Genomic DNA, 20,895 nt, shown 5'->3' on the forward strand with positions numbered 1-20,895 from the left:
CGAGTTGAAATCTGAGTGACTGGATGTCTGTCGGTCCGACAATAGAACAACCAATCGCATTTACGGCGAGCAATTGTTGGCCAATCTTAAAAAATGGGCATTTAAGTTAAGTTTAATATCTCCTAAACTATTCGGCTTATATGACCAAAATTTGCACAGCAAAAATCTGTTCGACTCATCCTACGACAGTGTGAAAATAAATGAAACCGGATAATGTTCCCGAACATCTTACACCAGAAATGATAAGAACGATGGGCGTGGCACCATTTAGATGAAAACCCAATTCTAATCAATTTCGGTACGCAGCAATATTTTCCTGTCATTCTCACATTACTGTGTGAAAATCGGCAAAATAGCACAGCCACCACGCCTACTTTTTTGTATAACATAATTTTCAGTTTCATTTGATCCTTTACTTGTCTAGTATACGAATCAAGCAGTAATTAATATAATGGAATACAAATTTACACTAACAATTCTTTTGAAGAATGCCGCCTTTTGACCAAAACATTCCCAAATCCAACCAAAACGGTTCAAGCTCCTAAGTACCGAATATGTGGACCCCAGTATCTAATTAATTAATTTTTGACCGAAAATATCGGTTAATGTGTGAAATACAGATTTGAAATAATGTATCAAAAATGGGTTGAATCGGGGAAATGTTTCCTTGAACCCCTATATGCCTAATATAAAGATTTTCAACTTTATAAAATGTTCGGTTGCATCTGAACTTAGTCCTTCCTTACTTGTTAACTAATAATATCATAATTCATATGAAAATACCAGTCTACCTTCATATATAAATAGTGAACTAATAATAGCAATGGTGGTGATTCTCGTCTTGTAAGTACATCATGGCGATGAGGAATCGAACATAAATAGATTTTACTTTGCGTATATCAAAATTACGCTCCTCGTTTTCCTCGATTGCTACCAATAATTATGGTTTGAGGCCTTGACTTCCTTTGCCGGTTTCTTTCTGAAGCGCTTTATTTCCACCCCTCCCCGCCCCTTGTAATATATGCCTTGTCCTTATTTTGTAAATGAAGACTTCAGTGTGCTTCTAGGATTCCACCGAATTAATTGGTTTTTATTAGAATATTTCTCATACCACAATACTTGTAGCAATGACAAACTTGATTTTGTATGCTAAAAATATTCACTTACATGATATCTCCCCATCTTCGTTGGGTGGAAGAACATTTCAGAAATTTTCCATCACATAAACATACATATACATATGTACATTGTACGTGTAAGTCATTATATTAACATACGAGTATGTCAAGGCAAGCGCTAAGTTCATCACCTGTCAATTGATCTTTATCAAGGAAGTCAACGTGCCAGCCAAGAAGCCAACACTCAACACGTACATAAATGTATAGCTCTGTTGTACATATAAACAAAAATCAATAAAAGTCATCTACACAAAAATACGAAAAGATGAAGGAATAAACACACAGTAAATATTTATGTATGTATATGTGTGTATACAGTATAAGTATAGCAACATATGCAGAAGGGTGTTCGATCAAATCAAGCTCTTATGTGGAAACTAAAGGGTTTTTCAATAAGAGTGCTACTAAAGTTAATAAAACACAAAACGGTTTGGGATATCAATTAAGTTCTTTATTCTTGTGAAAGTACATTCAATGCTATTACGTATGGAACTCAATTTCTTTTGCATACCACGAGCACGATTGCAGAAGTCCAGACGCTGAACCCAATTTTCGACGGTTTTCATGCATAATTCGGCCAATACTGCTGCAATTTCCCGTTCGATATTCGTACGAGGTTCATCAATCGTCGCTGGCTTGTAAGCATAGATCCAAGATTTGATTTAGCCCCACAGGAAATAGTCTAGCGGCGCCAAATCGCAGGACCGAAGTGGCCAATTGACTGGGCCACTTCGTGAAATAACGTCCTATTGGAAACACATATTGTCCAAGTCCATAACATCCAATTTTGGTCAAAAATATTCGGTTATCATTGAGCGGTAACAATGGCCATTCACAGTAACGTGCCGGTCTTGATCATCATGGAAGAAGTACGGCCAAATGACTCCGCGGGCCCATATGCCGCACCAAACCGTATATTTTTCGGGATGCAATGTTGACTCATGGAGTACATGCCTGACTATAACGCATATTTTGCTTATTCACGAAACCATTCAGACAGAAATGAGCCTCATTGCTGAAGATGATTTTTCGAGGAAACTCGGATCATTTTCATGTTGTAACTCAGCCAAATTCACGAACATGCGTAGAGTCTGGTGGTCAAGCGGCTTCATTTCTTGCGTCAATTGGATCTTGTAAGGCTGTAGGCCAAGATCTTTTCGCAAAATTCGCCACAACCACGTGACAGAGATGACCAACGCTGGAGTACGACGTGTGAAAGGCTGGTTTGGTTCTTATTCAATTGATGTGCTAGCGGCAGCAATATTCTCACACTACGCCGATTTCTTTGTCTCACTGCCACGAAAATATGTTGTGCTGTGCCGGTGGGTTCATATTTTTCCACTAGACGCACAATTGTTGATCTGACAGGACGATTATGACGACCATAAATTGGACGTAGCGCTCTTAAAGTTGAGGCCACTGACTCCGAATTTCGGTAGTAAATTTTAATAATTTCGACTCGTTGTTGGATATATGTATATCTTTCTGTGATGAAAAGGCAAACCTTACTGAGAAAATTCAAAAGAGCGGGCGGAAAGAAATACAGAAACAAATAACCTTACAGTGATAGATCCGATAGTTTAGCTTTTGGCTCATCCTAATATGCAATCTATACGCGCATATTGAAATCGAAAATGCTGCGATTCGTTACTGTGATAATAGATTTAGTCTGCTTGTAAAAATAATCGAAATGCATTAAGCAAACACTAAATTTTGTGTGTCTTTAATTTACTCTGCATTTTCGGGTTATAAAGCTTTAATAATTACCGTTGTTTGTCGGTCGAATTTTTATTTTCGTTGTAAAAATAATCACGAGATCAATGCTATTGCCTGGCACTTGTATTTTTATATTTATTTATCATGATCCAGCAAATTCACTTATTCACGCACACACATACATATATACACAAATAATTGGTCTCCCACGCCTCTTGAGTGTGCAATTAAACCGCAAATGTTTACCGATATACATACAACCAAGCCCAATTTTCTGCTCACCTATGCTTGAATGTGTTGCCATTTTATCTATCTATGTGCGTATGTGTATATGTGTGCGTCAGTGCAATAAAATTTGCGCCATAAAAGCAACACCCAGTCAGTGGTGTGTTTAATTGATCTCCAGTTTTCTGTTTACAGATTTTTTTGTTTGCTTTATATCTACTTTATGTACACACGCACACATATAAACCCATTGAGGTGGCTGGCAAAATTTATCTATTATTGCTTATCAATTTATTTATAAGGTGTTTCTGTGCAAATATTTTGCGCTGGATATTTATCGCTTGTATAATTTGTTTTACATTTTTAATATGTTGTTAATTGAAGCAAAGGTGGATTTCAACTATGTGAGCATAAAGATATTTATCTATTTACTTTTCTATAATTTAATCTGAACACCTGTGGCTATAGTAAATCGAATTAATTTTCATTTGTAAAGGCTGATCAGTTTCGAGGCTCCCTACTTTTTTACACACACAAACAGAGAAACTTCAAATTCAATGGGGAATGTCTATTATCGTTCGAAAGCACATTCTTCGGCGTTTATTTTGTGAAGATTATCTCTTTCTAATATTGGCTGCGGCTACGTTTCAGATCGTCAATCCATTGAGTCCAATTTTCGATGATTCGTTTGAGCGTTTCCACTGGTAACTGGCGGCTGGCACGCGTGATGTTTTGCTCCAAGGCCTGAAACGAAGTGTGATTGTCCGCACAGACTTTGAACTTTGCATGTCCTCACAGCGAAAACTTTAACGGTGTGCTAGCACATGGTCTTGGTGAGCATTCGACCGGCGCAAAACGCGAAATCTGCTCACCGAAGTGTGAAATAGTGAAAAAGAGACTCAAGAGTTAAACATTGCACAAAAAGTCGCTTGGAACCTTTTAAATTAGGCTGGATGCAAAAAAAGCGAGTGAAACATGAGTTAACGAAAAAAACCTCACAGACTGGGTTTCCATCGGCGAACCGCTGCTGCAACAAAATCGATCCTGTTATTCTTTACAACCAAGTTGTCAAATCGGAACTGTATTGTCAACAATTAGACCTATATTGTCAACAATTGGACCAACTGATGGATGGATGGATGATGGAATGGGAGGCTTTGGACTTTAAAGGAGACAAGCGGTTCACATCGATAGTGACTCGCCAGAAGCTTCGTACTAAGTAGTTACTACCTTTTCCTGTCTATGGCGAATGATGTTGCTGAAAAAAACTCGCCTCAAAGGGAGGTTGTGAAACTCGACTTTTCCAGTTTTTGTCGATAGGGACGGTTTCTATAAGGGCGCCTATTAAATCATCTTCCTAGCAAGCTCATCGATTTCCTAAGTGCTCGGTTACAGCGGCAATACAAATATAATATGAAAGATAGTTGATGCTATTTCTGATGAGTTTATGCACTCCTTGACTCGTTTTGAGCGCACAGTCACCGAGCTCAAAGCCACTTCGCTATCGGAGTGAACGCACATCTTCTAAAGGAAACTGTAATTCATAGCTGTACCTAGCTTTCGCTTGTGAATGGACTCTAAAGCAGCTGTACTTCGCTTCTACCTTATCAATCTTATCTACCGCTACCTTCATGGCAGCCACAGCCACTTAGAAGATACTACAGTTGTCTAGTAGTCTTAAATTAGAGCTCATGGAGAGTACTCACATTTCTGTTATCTTTAAGACATGGTTATAGGCAAAAACAAAAGAGCCGAGGATACCTACAACGAAGTAATTTTAAATATCAGCTAACTTCACTCATTAACCAAAACTTACTACGTGTAAACATAAAAAATTAAGAAGTCATTATTTTCCTTAATAATTTCCTTCATAAATTCCTTCGTATTTTATTTTGCTTATCATCTCAAAGCTATAACGCATTTTTATTTTATTTTTAATTGTTTCCTTTCGTATATTACATTAAACAGCCGTTACATATTACTGCCAACCTCATAAATCTTATTTTCTGTAAGTATATAAGTATTACTTCATTTCCATTTCATTCCGCTAATTAAAACTTCACCATATGGCTGTGACATTGCCCCTTCCATTGTATTTTCGCCTTCAGCGTATCAAATTCACGCCCAGAGTCTATAAGCATGGCACTACAAAACAGTAGAAATGCATTAGATTTTAGTCATGATGACACTAAATAAATTTCAGTGCACTGAAAATGATATAGTTGGGGGCAAAGCATCCCACAGAGCAAGCATATGTGTTGTTAAACGTCAGTTCAAGTGACAACCTAATCAGGCTAGCAGCATTGCAGTACACAATAGCAGCCGGGCAGCGGCTAAGCTTTGCAAAGCAACAAAAACCATGAAACGAAAGCTTAAAAGTAAAGGTGTTGCTCTGCACGTTCCGCTATCTGATACGCACACACACTCATAAGCACACAAGTACAAGCCGTCACAAATGTGTCAGCACTTGAGCGACTTAACAATGCCCAAGTGAGTGTTAGAGCGCCGAATGAATGAGCTAATAAATAATTGAATAAATGAGTAAAAGTGCTCATGTTAGCTGCTTAAGTATGGAGCTAGAGTGTTAGGACAGACAAATAGAAAAAAGCAACTCCCACACGTTCTCATAATAATTCTCAGCTTACATGAATCGTACGAAGTTGCAGACAGCCACACATGCTCCAATGAATTTAAATGATGTAAGCTTGCGTATACATACTACATATGTGCGGCTATTGCCTCCGTGAAATTTGAGTAAATGAGAAATGCGAAAAGTAGAAACGTAGAAAATTGCCAGCTTTAGACACACAAATAATTCGTTAAGGCGTGAATCCACTTAAAGCTGTTTAAGTAACAAAAATAAGTAATATGTAGATAGTCAGGTGTTAAGAAAATTTTGTTAGTGTTTATATTTCATATATTTTTGTCTGAAATAATGCCTTTTTATTTACTTAGTAAGTAAGTTAGGTATATTTGCCAATATTATTACCACAATTAATTTACGTTTCTTTATAGAAATATGTTTTTATTACGATTCGATAGCTTTTGTTTTTAGAATTCGATAGTTTTTGTTGTTAAAAATAATGTGTTGCATTATTATTTATACTTTTTTTTTGACATTTAACTTTGACCAATTCCTGGAAGAGTCAACCAATTTTAGTATTTCATCCGAAAAAAGCCGATTTGAGTGCGCCTGTAAGTGAAAGAGTGAGTTTTTCAAGCCAATTAGCATAAAAGTTGATTTGGATAATTTAATTCAAAAGTAAAAAACGAAATAAATACACAATCAATCACAATTATCAATATTAGTAAATATAATTAATCTAATAATGACAACAACAACAAATAATAACATCATAGAAAGAATGGATGTGTGGAAATGTGAGAATTTGCTCAAGGTAATTTTTCAAAAAACGTTAATCTTAAATATTACTAAAGAAAATTGTAAAAAAATAATAGTTTCATACAAAAAATAACTTTGAACGTAAGAACAAATAAAAACTTGCACCTAACATATAATACCCTTCCCAAATAAAACAGTTTCCATGCAAAGGCTTGGTTTTGATCGACCAGTTTTTATAACAGCTATATGCTTTAGTGATCCGATCTGAAAAGTACGACTTTGCTGCACTGGGCACTTTTGTAGAGTGAGCAATTCTGAGAAATATGCGTCTAAAGTCAAAGCGATGTCATAAAATACCTCTGAGCTGTAGGAATTTAAAGATAAAAAATCACTATTGCAGTGTATTTTCTATGGAACATTTTTACATGCCCCTGGTCCAGTTCTTAATGTTAATATTAAGGACTCAAATTTTCAGGGAATTTTTTGTATGGTATTTCCAAGGAAATTTCGTGACGGGATTGAAAAAAATTAATAGTTAAAAAAAAACACCCTAATATATATATTTAGTAGGGTTAGTAGGGAACGTTTCCTTCTGTGTATTACAATCTTCATAACAAACTTATTATACTAATAATAAAGTTCATAAATATTTATGTCTTGTTCTATTAATTATAATAGAATAATAATATTATTTTGAGCTGATTAATTTTATAAAATTCAATAGTTTAAAAAATACATACATGTATGTATATGTATATTACACATATTATAAAATCAGGCAGTGTTTCTAAATAATAACAAATATAATTATTACCAAATATTTAAGTCCAAATAAATATGATTACAACTGAACTGTGTACGTTTAAGCACAAGTATTAATTATATAAAAGCGTTTAAGCAGAAAATTTTGCACATAAATTCATCCAAGTGCTTTTTATTTAACCATTTTAAGTGCTTTATATGTGAAATTACACTGTGGCAGCACTTGTTTAACGTTGAGAGTACTTGAGAAGCATACCTTCAGGCATACGAGTAATGATGTAGAACGATTAATTAATTGATTATTGTTGAAGCATACACTTAGGCATGCTCTTGCATGTGCGAATCAGTAGAGAAACTTGTATGCTTAGTTACCCAAAGCCTAAAGCTAAATCTCATCTACCAAAATTGGTAAACTAAAGCAATTAAATATTGACTACTTTTTTTTTAAAATAAACAAACATACATAAAAAATTTGCTCGTATATATACTGGTTGAAAATTCAAAATTGTTTATCACAGGTAGATTGAACTCAACTTGAGAAGACTGCATAGAATTTAAAGATCAAGGAAACGATAGAGCATACCTTACGGCCTTATCCTGCAATGGCAAGGCAACGTTTTAAGCATTTGGAGATCCACGGTATGAGACACTGGAAGAGATGTAGTGTGTAGGGCCACAGAACCTCTTGAAATTCACTCTAAGCTCTGCCATCCTAAAGGATGATTACTTCCCATAGACCACGTAACAGCACTTCATCAAGTATCGCTAAAGATCAAAACTGCTCTATGCGTGACTCATTAGCCAAGCTAACCTAAGCTGTAAGCTAAAGTTTCACAAAACGTAATCAAAATGTGTTTTCCCACAAAACCACATAGCCTAACCCAAATATTATTTAAATATTTTTTATAAACAAAAAAATCGAAAACGCCCTTAATCTGTTGTATTGATCATTACGGGCGCGATACACACCTGTTGTGACACATATCCAGCGCCATTATAAACATACTGCCATATAGATAATTTATTGTAATTATTTAACAACTTTAATCTATGCCTGGCATTGAAATCTATAATTCTCAGCATAAAGCAAAGCACCCCAGAATAGAGAAAAGTGATTCATTTCAATTTTTATTACAACTTCGTGATTTAGCAGTAATTATAGAAAATTAGCGAAATGCGTCTATTCAATTTGTCACAAGCTGCACCTATGAGCCCCCACTGTGACATGAACCCTTTATTATACCGATTTACTAAACACCTGACTAATACTTTGCATAATATGTCGTTTCCGTTTCGTTGACTGTGATAAGTCGCATTATAAGAACTTAGTACGTTAATATAATAAATTCAAATTAAATTATCAACTGCCTACACATACGAGCACAGATGTGAATATGGAATGATATTATTCTCTAGTTTTTTTTTATGATTTTAAGTTGCTCAATTATTCTGGTGACATATGTTGAGTTAAATGCATAATCGCCTGTCATATCACTAAAGCTTCAAAATATGAGAAAATGAAATTAAAAGCTAATAGTTCATATTACTTGAAAAAGAGAATTGGCACAGCACAGCATAAAATTACAGTGTCCTTGATTTTTTGGTTTGTCAGAAAATGTTTTTGAAATGCGTATAAAGTAAGTATATCTATATTATATACTCGATCAAGCGACATTGCTTCGCTCTAGGGCTCCTGAAAAGTTCCAAGAAGATCCGAAGTTTTCGAACCAAATTTTGTTAGCGATGAAGCCCATTTTCGACTCAATGCATATGTAAATAAGCACAATTATTGCATTTGAGACAAACAGCAACCTGAAGAGCTGCCATTTCATTCAGAAGAAAACAGCGTTTTGCTGTGGCTTGTGAGCCGGTGGAAACATCAGTCCATATTTCTTCAATATTTCATATTTCTGGCGATTGAAGCTCGTAACCTCGGCGACATGTGGTTTCAACATGACGGAGCCACTTCGCAAACGTCGCATCCATCAACGGATTTATTGAAAGAACACTTCGGTGAGCAAATAATTTCACATTTTGGGGCGGTCGATCGGCCACCAAGATCGTGTGATATCACACCGTTAGACTTTTTCTTGTGGGGATATGCCCAGTCTTAAGTCCATGCGGACAATTCCGCTTCGATTCAGACCTTGAAGCAAAATATCACGCGTGTCATTCGCCAGTTACCAGTCAAATGCTCGAATGAGTCATCGAAAATTGAACTCAATTGGTGGACCAGCTGAGACGTAGTCGCGGTCTACATTTAAAAGAGAAAGTAAATGCCGAAGGACATTTCTTTCGAATAATAATAAACATTCCCCATTAAATTTGAAGTTTATATGTTTTTTCTTTAAAAAAGTATGGAACCTCGAAATACAACATCCTTTACATACATATGTACCAGTAATCAAGTTATCGATCGTTAGAGATAAGAAACTGCTCCGCAGGAACTCCAAACTTAGAGAAATAGATATCCGATTGTGTTTTAAATATTTTTTGTTCTTATCATTGAAAAATATATATTGAATACCTTAAAAGAGTTTAGAAAAATATCACAATGTAGGAGCATATTGAAGATAAAGAACATCCCTGTTCAGAAAAATGTCGAAATTACTAAAAAAATATATTTAATATCCGAAAACAATTCGGAAAAATACCGAAATTATAAAGTATATAAAATATGTAGAATATCCCAGTTAAAATAGAAAAAATTTCGAAATTATTACAAAATGTTTGGCATTATTCTTTTATATCAAGTAATGGAACTTATATATTTCTATTTCATTTTTTAATGGTACAATTTTTGTCGATTTTGTAAAACCATAGAAAACATAGTATATTTTATTAAAAAAAATTGAAACACCTGGCAACCTGCCCCAAAAAAATTTAATTGGAACTCTAATTAAGATTATTTACTTCAGTATTGGTATTACATTTTCTTCTTAAATTTTATGAATTTTTTTTGAAAAGTGGCAACCATTTAAAAAAAAAATTACTTTTGATATGCATATTCTGATATTTCATTCATTTTGTCAGCCGTTTTTTTGTTTTAATTAATAGTTTTGAATAAATAAATCAGCTGGCAACCTTCCTCATTAAAGTTTAAATTGCTACTCTAATCAAGTTTATTTACTTTAATAACGGTAATTCATTTTCTTTCCAAATTGTGTAATTTTTTTATAATTGGCAACAAACAAAAAAATTCATATTTTACTAAAAAAAATTAAAAAATTTGGCAACCTTTCCCAAAAAAGTTTAATTTGTAACTCTTATTAAGTTTATTTACTTTAATCACGATATTTTATTTTATTTATAAATTTTTGATATATGTATTTTGAAAAAGTGGCAACATTTAAAAAATTATTTCCTTGATATCCATATTTCTTCATTTTGTCAGCCGTTTGTGTTTTTGTATTAATTAATAGTTTTGAAAGGTGAAAACAGCTGGCAACCTTCCCCATAAAAATTGCTACTCTATTTTTTTTAATTTAATAATGGTAATTAATTTTCTTTAAAAATTTTATAAATTTCTTTAAGTGGCAACAATTAAAAAAAATAATATTCTAATATTTGTTATCATTTCATCGACTTGTTTTTGTTTTTTTTTTTATTAAAACTTTTGAAAAGCTGGTAACCCTTATAAAAAATATTACCGACGCTTCTTTAAAATTCTTCTCTTTGGTACCTTTTTTCATTAAAGTGTTTCTATATTATGGATATTTTGGGTAAACTTTTGAAAAGGTGGCATCCTTCGAACTTTCTAATTGTTGTAATAGTTCAGTTTCGACGACAGTAAAGAAGAAGAAGAAGTTCAAGCAGAAACAATATTTGTCTAAGCTGCATAAAATACGATTACCTGAAGTATTTCTTGGTACATACAAACCTTCGTTGAGGAATAAAGAATATAGGATTAGTTACACATACGTAAATGCTTTTCTAATATAATTTTGGTTTAATAATGATACATAAGTAAACAAAAACTTCCACAAACAATGAAATATATACACACATAGCATATTTACAAGCAAGAAGCAAGTTTATTATCGCATTTCGAGAGCATTACTAAACCAACAACAGCAATAAAGCAAAACACATAGAAAACATTAAAAAACAAAACAGAGATATACAAACTTCAAATCATGCCACACACATACACACGGTCCGTATCAATCGTAGCCACGATAAGTGCCGTAACCACCACGCCCACCATAAGGGCGATCGTTATAGCCGCCATCATAGCGTGGCAAGCCATAGCGATCGGTATTGGCGTAATAACCGTAACCACGATTGCGCTGACCAGTGTATTGTGGATTATAATAGCCATAGTACTCAGGCAGGCCGCCATTACCTCCATAGCCGCCGTAGCCGCCATTTCCACCTAGAATATTGGTGCCCGTGCTGGGGTAGTAACCGGTCGTGCCAGTGGTGCTGCCATAATTATAGCCGTAGCCGCCAGTGCTGGGATAATAGCCGCCACTTGAGGCGTAGTTGGGGTAATTGCTGCCGCTCCAGCCGCCGTTGCTTGGATAATAATTGCTCGGGTAGTAGTTGCTGGGGTATGTGCTGGTGGTGGGGTAATAGTTGTTCCTGTAAGGATAATAGGTTGACGGCCTATTGGCGCTGGGGTAGTAGTTGTTGCCGTAACCATAGCCATATCCATTACCGTAACCGTAGCCGGGACTCTGACCAAATAAGCTGCCCAAGTTGAACACTAATTGGTAAACAACAACAAATAAACAAAAGTGAAATTAGATAATGAGCTTACTTATTTCCGTAATGTCTGTGTCAAATTAATTAGGTTTAAACTTAAATAACGGCAGTGAAAACAAATGTCTGTTAATTTGTCCGTTTCATACCAAACGAAGTTTCGGACAAGGCGACTCCATTTCGTGGGACTTTTTCAATCTACTGCTGGAGAAAATAATTTGAGTTGTAGATCTGAATAAAGAAGATACAATCTTCTACAAGAGTGTACAACTGCTGGCGTATGCCGATGAAATCGATATCACTGGCCCTAACAATTGCGCAGTTAGTAATGCTGTTTTCAAGCTGGACAAAGAAGCGAAGCAAATGAGTCCAGTAGTGAACGATAAGACGAAATATCTCCTGACATCGCATTCGCGACTTGGCTCCCACGTCACTGCTGAAAATCATAACTTCGAAGTCTTAGATAATTTCGTCTATCTTAGAATCAGTATCAACACCAACAATAATGTCAGCCTGGAAATCCAACGCAGAATAGCTCTTGCCAACAGATGCTACTTCGGACCAAGTATGCAACTGAGATGTTAAGTACTCTCTTGACGAACAAAGACCAAATTCAACAAGTCACTCATTATCCCAGTCCTGCTATATGATGGGGAAGCATGGACGATGACAACATCTGTTGAGTCGGCGTTGCGAGTTTTCGAGAGAAAGGTTCTGCTGTAGATATCAGGGAAAGAAGGACCTGACTGCACTTGAAATCTCCAATTGGCGCCAAACAGTGAAAAGAAGAAAATGAGTAGTTTCTTGGGGAGAAAACGTGTTTGCAAAATATCAGATCGATAACTCAAAAGCTGAGAGACGAAAACAAACGGAAACTGTTTTCAATGTGCCATGTACAATATATTCAATGTATCATGAATTAGTAAGAGTGTGGGGAAAGATGCCCAAGAAGAAGAATTGCTCTGTCAAGTTATAGGGCTGAATCAGATAGTTATTAAAACCGAGAAAAGAGTCAACAGCCATATACCATAGCTTTAGCTGCCATTTTCAACATGAAGTTCCAAAGATATATAAGCCCTGTTTTAGAACTTAAGTGCTGGGCTCTGCCTTCGCATAATTATAGGTATATTTACATACATTCTATCGTATATGATCAAGAATCCTCATCAAGCCAGTCGCAGTTCTATCAAAGCTTGTATTATATAAAAGTTCTATTAAGAAATAATGAGCTGAGTAAATCCACATTCTTTTAACAAAAAATATCAGAACGCTTGTCAAACATCCACTTATTTAACTGCCATTGACTTGTTAACTCCAAATCATCCGAATTACTTCAGTGTATTAAGAAATCTATTACCTCATTAGACCGTCAAAAACAATTTTGCCATTTACGAGGAGTTAGTCAAAGCCTTTAAAGGAGACTGGCGCGCTGTTGTTAACTTGGCGTTGTCTACGCCAGTAAAGAAGAAGAAGCATAACTCCAGCAAAACACATCAACTTGACAATTATTTGCTTCATCCTTCCAAGAAATATTTGTACAACCCTTTTAGTAATAAAAGAGTTTCTCCGAACTGTTGAATTCCTTTCATTTTGAAATAAATATGTTCCAAGTGTTTGCACATTTACCTCGTTATATCCAATATTGGTGTTTTATATGCACTTTTATATATACAAATAAATACTCAACTTTACAGCTTAACAACTGAATTGAAGATAAACAACTTAAAGAGCGATCCTTGCCCTCAAATATTTGCTAACTTCGTAAAATTGTACAAATACTCTAACAAATGAAATAATTTCACAATTGTGTCGGCAAATAATACTTACACAGTAATATTGGTGTACGTATAAACTTAAGTATATCCATTAGGACACTTCTACTTACATTTCGCCGAAGTGCCCGAAGTGGTTAGATCTTGTTGAACTGCAGCATTCGTGCTTTCGGCATTTGTGCTTTCCTCTGCCGAAATTCCCGCCAGGACACCAACGCACAGCTACAAAATGGTACAAAAACAACGACGAAAAACATTTGAGTATTGAATGACTACTTGGCGAAAATACTTAAAAACCCATCGATATACTAAGAATAATATTACAAGGAGGTAAAAAACTGACCAACGCAACTGCCAACTTAACGCTCGAACACATTTTCGCCAAACACTTAAGTATGTACTTTAAACTGCTGTTTGCCGCTTTTAGATGTTTTTCAAACTTTTCCGCCAACCAAAAACAAACGCGCGCACACACACCCGCACAAGCGTTACGTTCAACCAACCGTTGTTGAATGAATACACCAAAAACACTTTCGTTTTCAACAGTTGAATTGGAATTACAGCAGCAAAAAGCACTTAGAACAACAACGTTCTTTACAACACGCGTTGAACAATGGAAATATTCTCAGGTCTCTGCTGTTAATACAGACAATTCAAGTTCACAGTTTACAACGTCTACTAACTATATACACGCGGGCGAGTCTCGATGAGCTAAGCGTACCGCGAGCTTTGAAGTTGAAGTGTTTTTGATTGTTTTTCCCAGCGTTCAGGTCAATTTATATTTTTTCATTTTCCACCTGAGCTACTCTGACTTAGCTAAAAAACACTTATACACATATACAACTTGCGAGTAACTCTCAAATGACAACGTCGGCGGCCACCACCCTCAAAGGCGCTACCTTTTCGGTAAAGAGTAACAGGTGCTTATACTTGTATGTCCGTCCACAAGCAGTTCGAACTCATCCAACTGAGCGCCCAGTTATTTAACTAGTAAATAAGCGAGTCTCCAATTGCTGTTGAAATTAGCCAATTATTCAGTCAACAAACATACACTTTTGCTGAGTCAAAGCTGCAATATTAGCTTGTCAAAACTTATGCTCTCTGTAAACAACACTTCCCTTTCAGCTCCAAACTTATTAAACACTTAAATATAAGCATACAAACATATAAATCTACTTAAAGAAAATAACAATTCTTAACATTTTAAGCCTTTAGCCAGCAAAGATAATGAAGAATTGGATTAGGTGTGTGACCAGAGTGCTTAATTTCGTTCTATGAAGTTTAGGATATGTACGAAACATTATTTGTCTCAATCAGTGTTTGTAATTAATATTTCAAACCAGAAAAAAATTTAATTATAATACCCTTTGCGGGTGCATTTTTTATGGCTTAAAACACCAAAGATCTTGATTTTCATCGGTCAATTTGTATAGCAGCTATAAGCTATAATTTCAACGAAGTTTGTACCGTTGTCTTAGACGATAATCAATACCAAATTTCATGAAGATATCTTGTCAGCTAAAAAAGTATATCATACAAGGATTTCTTCTTTCAGTTGGTATGGCAGGCATCGATTAGGGCGCTTCCAATAAATGAGTAGTTTCTTGGGGAGAAAACGTGTATACAAAATATCAGATCGATAACTCAAAAGCTGAGAGACGAAAACAAATGGAAACTGCTTTCAATGTGCCATGTACAATATATTCAATGTATCATAAATTAGTAAGTTTGTGGGGAAAGATGCCCAAGAAGAAGAGTTGCTGTGTCAAGTTAGAGGGCTAAATCAGATAGTTATTAAAACCGAGAAAAGAGTCAACAGCTCTCTATATACCATAGCTTTAGCTGCCATTTTCAACATGAAGTTCCAAAGAAATATTAGCCCTGTTTTAGCGCTTTAGTGCTGGGCTCTGCCTTCGAATAAGTATGGGTATATTTACTTTACATACATTCTATCGTATATGATCAAGAATTCTTATCAAGCCAGTCGCAGTTCTATCAAAGCTTGTATTATATAAAGTTCTATTAAGAAATAATGAGCTGAGTAAATCCACATTCTTTTAACAAAAAATATCAGAACGCTTGAAACATCTACTTATTTAACTGCCATTGACTTGTTAACCCCAAATCATCCGAATTACTTCAGAGTATTGAGAAATCTATTACCTCATTAGACCGTCAAAAACAATTTTGCCATTTACGAGGAGTTAGTCAAGGCCTTTAAAAAAAATTCGGAAATTTAAATCACAAACCTTCAAGTGTTGGTAGATAATCTGCTGGTTTGAGAGGTCAAATAGTTATTCTAATAAAAAATTGTCTTCGTAAATTTACAAGGTCTGTCGCAAAAGAAACAGAACTTTGTAAATATAACTGTTCCTGGTGGCGCCACCTATTGGTGGGTATATGAAATACAAATTTTGATCTCTTGTTGACATTTTGTAAAAATTTTAAGACAATTGGATAACTACAATCGATGTTATCGATCAAAAAGTGATAGCAGCTTTTGGTTATCGATCGTAAAATGCATATAAATGCATATAAAGACAATGCTGATTTGTTTTTACGATTCCGAGGGTATTGTACAACGAGAGTTCGTCCCGCCTGGCCAAACGATTAATGCTGTGTTTTACCTTGGTGCTATGAAAAGTCTTTTGTCACGCATTCATCGTGCTCGACCACAATACCGTGAGGCAGGGTCCTGGCGCCTGTTGCACGATAATGCGCCTCTGTGATTTTTACCTATTTGGAAAACTTCATTTGCCCATGAAAGGACACTGGTTTCAGGACTTTTCAGCTATCCAAAAGGCCACGACCGATATTCTCAAGAGCATTCCGAAAAATGACCTTAAACACTCATTTATGCTAATTGACCGGGCCAAACGCTGTATCGAAGCACAAGGAAACTACTTTGAATAAAAAAATATAACTTTTGAAAAATATTAATTTTTTGTTGTTTTTTTTTAACAGTCCTTTTTCTTTTGCGACAGACCTTGTGTATAGAAACATAAACAACTGCATTTATTTAAATATAGGGTGGTTCACATAGTTGTGTCTTCTTCAATACTCTTAAAAATTATGAAGATTTATTATCTTTTCAATATGTTATTAGAAACTGAAGTAAGGTTTATAAGAAAGAGATGACAAGAAAAACAGCCTATCGATAGCACTCTTCACAAACAAAAGGCATTTTATTTAGTAAATGAACTTTCATAATAGGTAATTTATTATACAAAATTTTGGTTTCTCTTGTTCCTGTAGCAGATCTCCTGGAACATTTCCGCAAAAAAGATGTATCGAAGAAGTAGTCAAAATTTTAAACTAGATATTTATATATGTATCTAAGAAGATCTTCTGAATATCACAAGTCGATCAAGTTTTTAAGAAGTTTTTCTCACCGACTCTGCAAAGAGTGTTTCTAGAACAACGCATATAAAGCCTTTAAAGCCAATTACACTATATTAATAAAATTAATTAATTCAAATATGATCTCCAAAAATATTTGCCAAATCATGTCGAGTGGTTTCAGTTCTTGCATAAGCTGTATTTCGTACGCTTTCAATTTAAGATCTCGACGAAAAATGTGTGAAGTCATTCCAGATGTTAGTCCGAGTTGCTGCGAACGGCGTCGAATCGACTATCTACGGTCTTCGTGTACACTCTCAGCCACGGCTGCTTATATTTTCTCACTGTGTGCTGAATGTAGTCTATTCGGTCGATTATTATCCAATAATGAATACTGGGTCTCAAGATGGGTGATGGTTTTGCGAATAGTACGCTCAGTAGGCTGATTATGTTGACCATGAGTTGAGCGAAGCACATGGGAAACATTCTGTACAGAACTTGAATTTTCGTAATAAATTTGAACGACTTGTAAATTTGTTCAGGCGTAAGTCTTTCCATGATGTAATGGCAAACAACACCGAAATAAAAAAACGACTCACGTGGATCACCCTTTATAAGGCACTACCCACCTATTAATTTTTTCTAACATCAGTGAATCTCTCATTGTCGACATGATGTATGATTTATGATTTATTCTTCAAATATACTACATGGACCACCCTTTATATCAAAGTTTAACAAAGTTTAAAATTGTATATATGCAAACGTTATTATAAATTGTCAACAACTAAGTTAAATACTACGAAAAGCAATACCGCGAGGTGTCAAAGTGTCAAAATTAAATAAAATATTTTTTTGAAAAATGCCGCTAAGCGCGTTTCAACACTTGGTGGCCGACGGAACTTTAAATCCCTCATCCACATTGTCAGTATATACCTGCATATATCAATACCAATAAATGAGTTTCCACGAATATTTACCGCAAACACGCACACATATATACTTTTTCTGTCTATTTGCTCCCAAACATCGACGGCGTTTCCACTTGTCTGTATTCTTATTTATGCAGCAAATATTTACTGGCTTACTTTTGTTTTATCGATCGATTTCTTTGTTATTTTCAGCGCTGAAATTTCATCTATATTACATTTTTGTGTTGTTGTTGTTGTTTTTTCTTCGTGCAATTTGTTTGTTTACCTTGCCTTGCTAGTTGATTGCTATTTACAGGCCCTTGAAAAGCGTAGAATTCATTCATAAAAATATCGAATTTACTGCTCAACTTCCCAGCCAATTTGCCAATATACACGCTCCAGTACAAATCATATAGTACATACACATGTACAGACATTAATATTTAGGTATATTGCTACATTTGCAGGGTGTGGCAATGTGCATTGAGTTGAGGTGTGAAATGTGGTTTTGCGACTAAGATAATTAATTTATTTTCCGGCTTTTGCAATTTCCTTTGACACCTCAAAAATGCGTGTGCATTTTTTGGTCTGGTGAAAAGATGCAATTCAGCGCGGGTAATTGTTAAATATTTAGAAATATTTGTATCACTACTATGCATATGTATATATGTAGATGGCCTATTTTTTGCAAGCGGTTGGCAAAAGAATGCAAATCAAATACAATTTTTATGAAGCTATTCAAAATATAATTAAGTACTACCAAAGTTGTTGACTACTGGCTTTTGATAATTGCACAGTATTAGATTTGGCCAGGTGTAGTGCGAGGTTATGGGGATTTTTTTTTACCAAACTCGTAAAACTCGGTAAAATAGTCAATATTAGGCAATTCTTATCAAAGAGAGTGTTCTTTTGCTGCCCTCACAAACTAATAAGACTAACACTTGAATATCTCAAACCAGCAAATGACGGGTTTTTTAATAATCATCAATGAAATTCTTTATTCCTGTGAAAGCACATTCGATGCTATTATGTATGAAACTCGATTTTTTTTTGCAATTCCACCACGAGACCGGTTTCAAACATAAATCTGCCGATACTACACAACTTCACGATCGATGCAAGTTCAAGTTCGATACTCGTACGCAGTTCATCAATCGTCGCTAGCTTATTGACATAGACTTGACCTAGCCTTACAGGAAATATGTAGTCTAACGGCATCAAATCGCACGATCGAACCGGCCAATTGACTGGGCCATTTCGTGAGATAGCACATTCACCAAACTTGGTTTTCAATAAATCGATTGTGACATTCGCCGTATGGCTTGTGGCGCCGTCCTATTAAAACCACATATAGACCAAGTCCATATCACCCAATTCGAAACAAAAATATTCGGTTGTTATTGAGCGATAGCGATTCGCATTCACAGTAACGTGACGGTCTTGATCACCACAGGAAAAGTACGGACCAATGACGCTGCCGGCCCATAAGCCGCACAAAACCGTAATTTTTTCGGAATGCAATGGTTACTCATGGAGTGCGTGTGGATCGCTGATTGACCAATATCGCATATTTTGCTTATTGACGAAGCCATTCAACCGGAAATAGGCCTCAGCGCTGAAGATGATTTTTCGATGAAAATCCGTATCATTTTCAAGTTGTTGCTCAGCACAATTCACGAACATACGACGATTCTGGTGGTCAAGCGGCTTCAGTTCTTGCGTCAATTTGATCTTGTAAGAATTTAGGCCAAGATCTTTTCGCAAAATTCGCCACAGAGATGCCCAACGCTTGAGAACGGCGTGTGAGAAACTGATTTAGGTCTTTCACAATTAATACTCCAGCAGCAGCAATATTGCTGACACCACGTTCACTACTTTGCCTCACTGGCACGGGGACATTTTGTACTGAGAATTCAAATTTTTCCACTAGACGCTCAATTGTTGATTCGACAAGACGATTATGACGACCATAAATTGGACGTAGTGTTCTTAAAGTTGAGGCCACTGACTCCGAATTTCGGTAGTAAATTTTAATAATTTTGACTTGTTGTTGGATCGTTTATCCTTTCATGATGAAATGGCAAATCTTAATGAAGAGAAACGTCAGAAAATATGGCGTTGTTTGCTGACCCTATTGGTCCACTTTTGCAGCGTTCCTATTGAAAACCCCATTTTTAACTGCAAATTGAACTTCGGTTCTCTGATTTTCGTCAGTTTTTCCAAGGTAGACGAATTAGTTTGTAAAAAATAGGCTTCAACTTAAAGCTAGTTGGAGTCATTATTACTTTTATCGAAAAGTTTGAACGTTATGATGAGACCTCCATGAAGAAGTGTAACTTCCATTACATTCGAACGGAGGGTATACTTTTGGAATATGTATGTGAACTAAATTATCTTAATTTCTCAATTTTCATTTCAGTGAAAAATATTTGTGGTTTTGTTTTTTTTTTTTCAAGTAAATACTCTCAACGGCCAATAAAATTTCACTGCAAACACAACAAAAAAAATTAATATGTATTACTACATGTAATAATTTACATTAGGGTGGTTCAAAAAAAAATTAAACCAATTATTTTTTCACTTTGTATAGACAACTCTAAGAGACCATGTAGAGCAGTAAGTTTCTTACAAAACTATTAGTTGTCTGCTTTTGTTTTTACACACCCTAATGTTCATACAATAATGTATATTGAGAAAAATGCTATTTATAACAATACGTAACATTACTATTAGAAAAACTGTTATTCAATACAGTGCACCTATAGTACATACATATATTGAATTAATTAAGCGTAAACTAGTTGAAGTGTTAGATAAAGGTCCATTTAGCCAACTGGAGTTCTTTGACCAGTGAATAGATTTCTTGCATTAGCATATAGTTGCATATTAAGTAATTTTCATAAGGTACAAACTGCAATCAGAATTAATTAATAAGTATATATACA

General features: G+C 35.3%; 1 protein-coding gene across 1 annotated transcript; it reads right to left on the reverse strand.

Annotated features, from left to right (window-relative positions):
• Window positions 1–11,231: 11,231 nt before the first annotated feature.
• LOC120778675 (heterogeneous nuclear ribonucleoprotein A3) lies at window positions 11,232–14,465 on the reverse strand. Its single transcript, XM_040110609.1, has 3 exons — window positions 14,044–14,465; window positions 13,814–13,922; window positions 11,232–11,932 (listed from the first exon to the last, which is right to left on the reverse strand). The coding sequence occupies exons 1-3, from the start codon at window positions 14,074–14,076 to the stop codon at window positions 11,388–11,390; spliced, it is 687 nt and encodes a 228-aa protein (XP_039966543.1). The 5' UTR covers window positions 14,077–14,465; the 3' UTR covers window positions 11,232–11,387.
• Window positions 14,466–20,895: the final 6,430 nt, after the last annotated feature.

Source organism: Bactrocera tryoni, chromosome 5 (genome assembly GCF_016617805.1).
Source record: "Bactrocera tryoni isolate S06 chromosome 5, CSIRO_BtryS06_freeze2, whole genome shotgun sequence".
In the NCBI taxonomy this organism is placed as follows: domain Eukaryota; kingdom Metazoa; phylum Arthropoda; class Insecta; order Diptera; family Tephritidae; genus Bactrocera; species Bactrocera tryoni.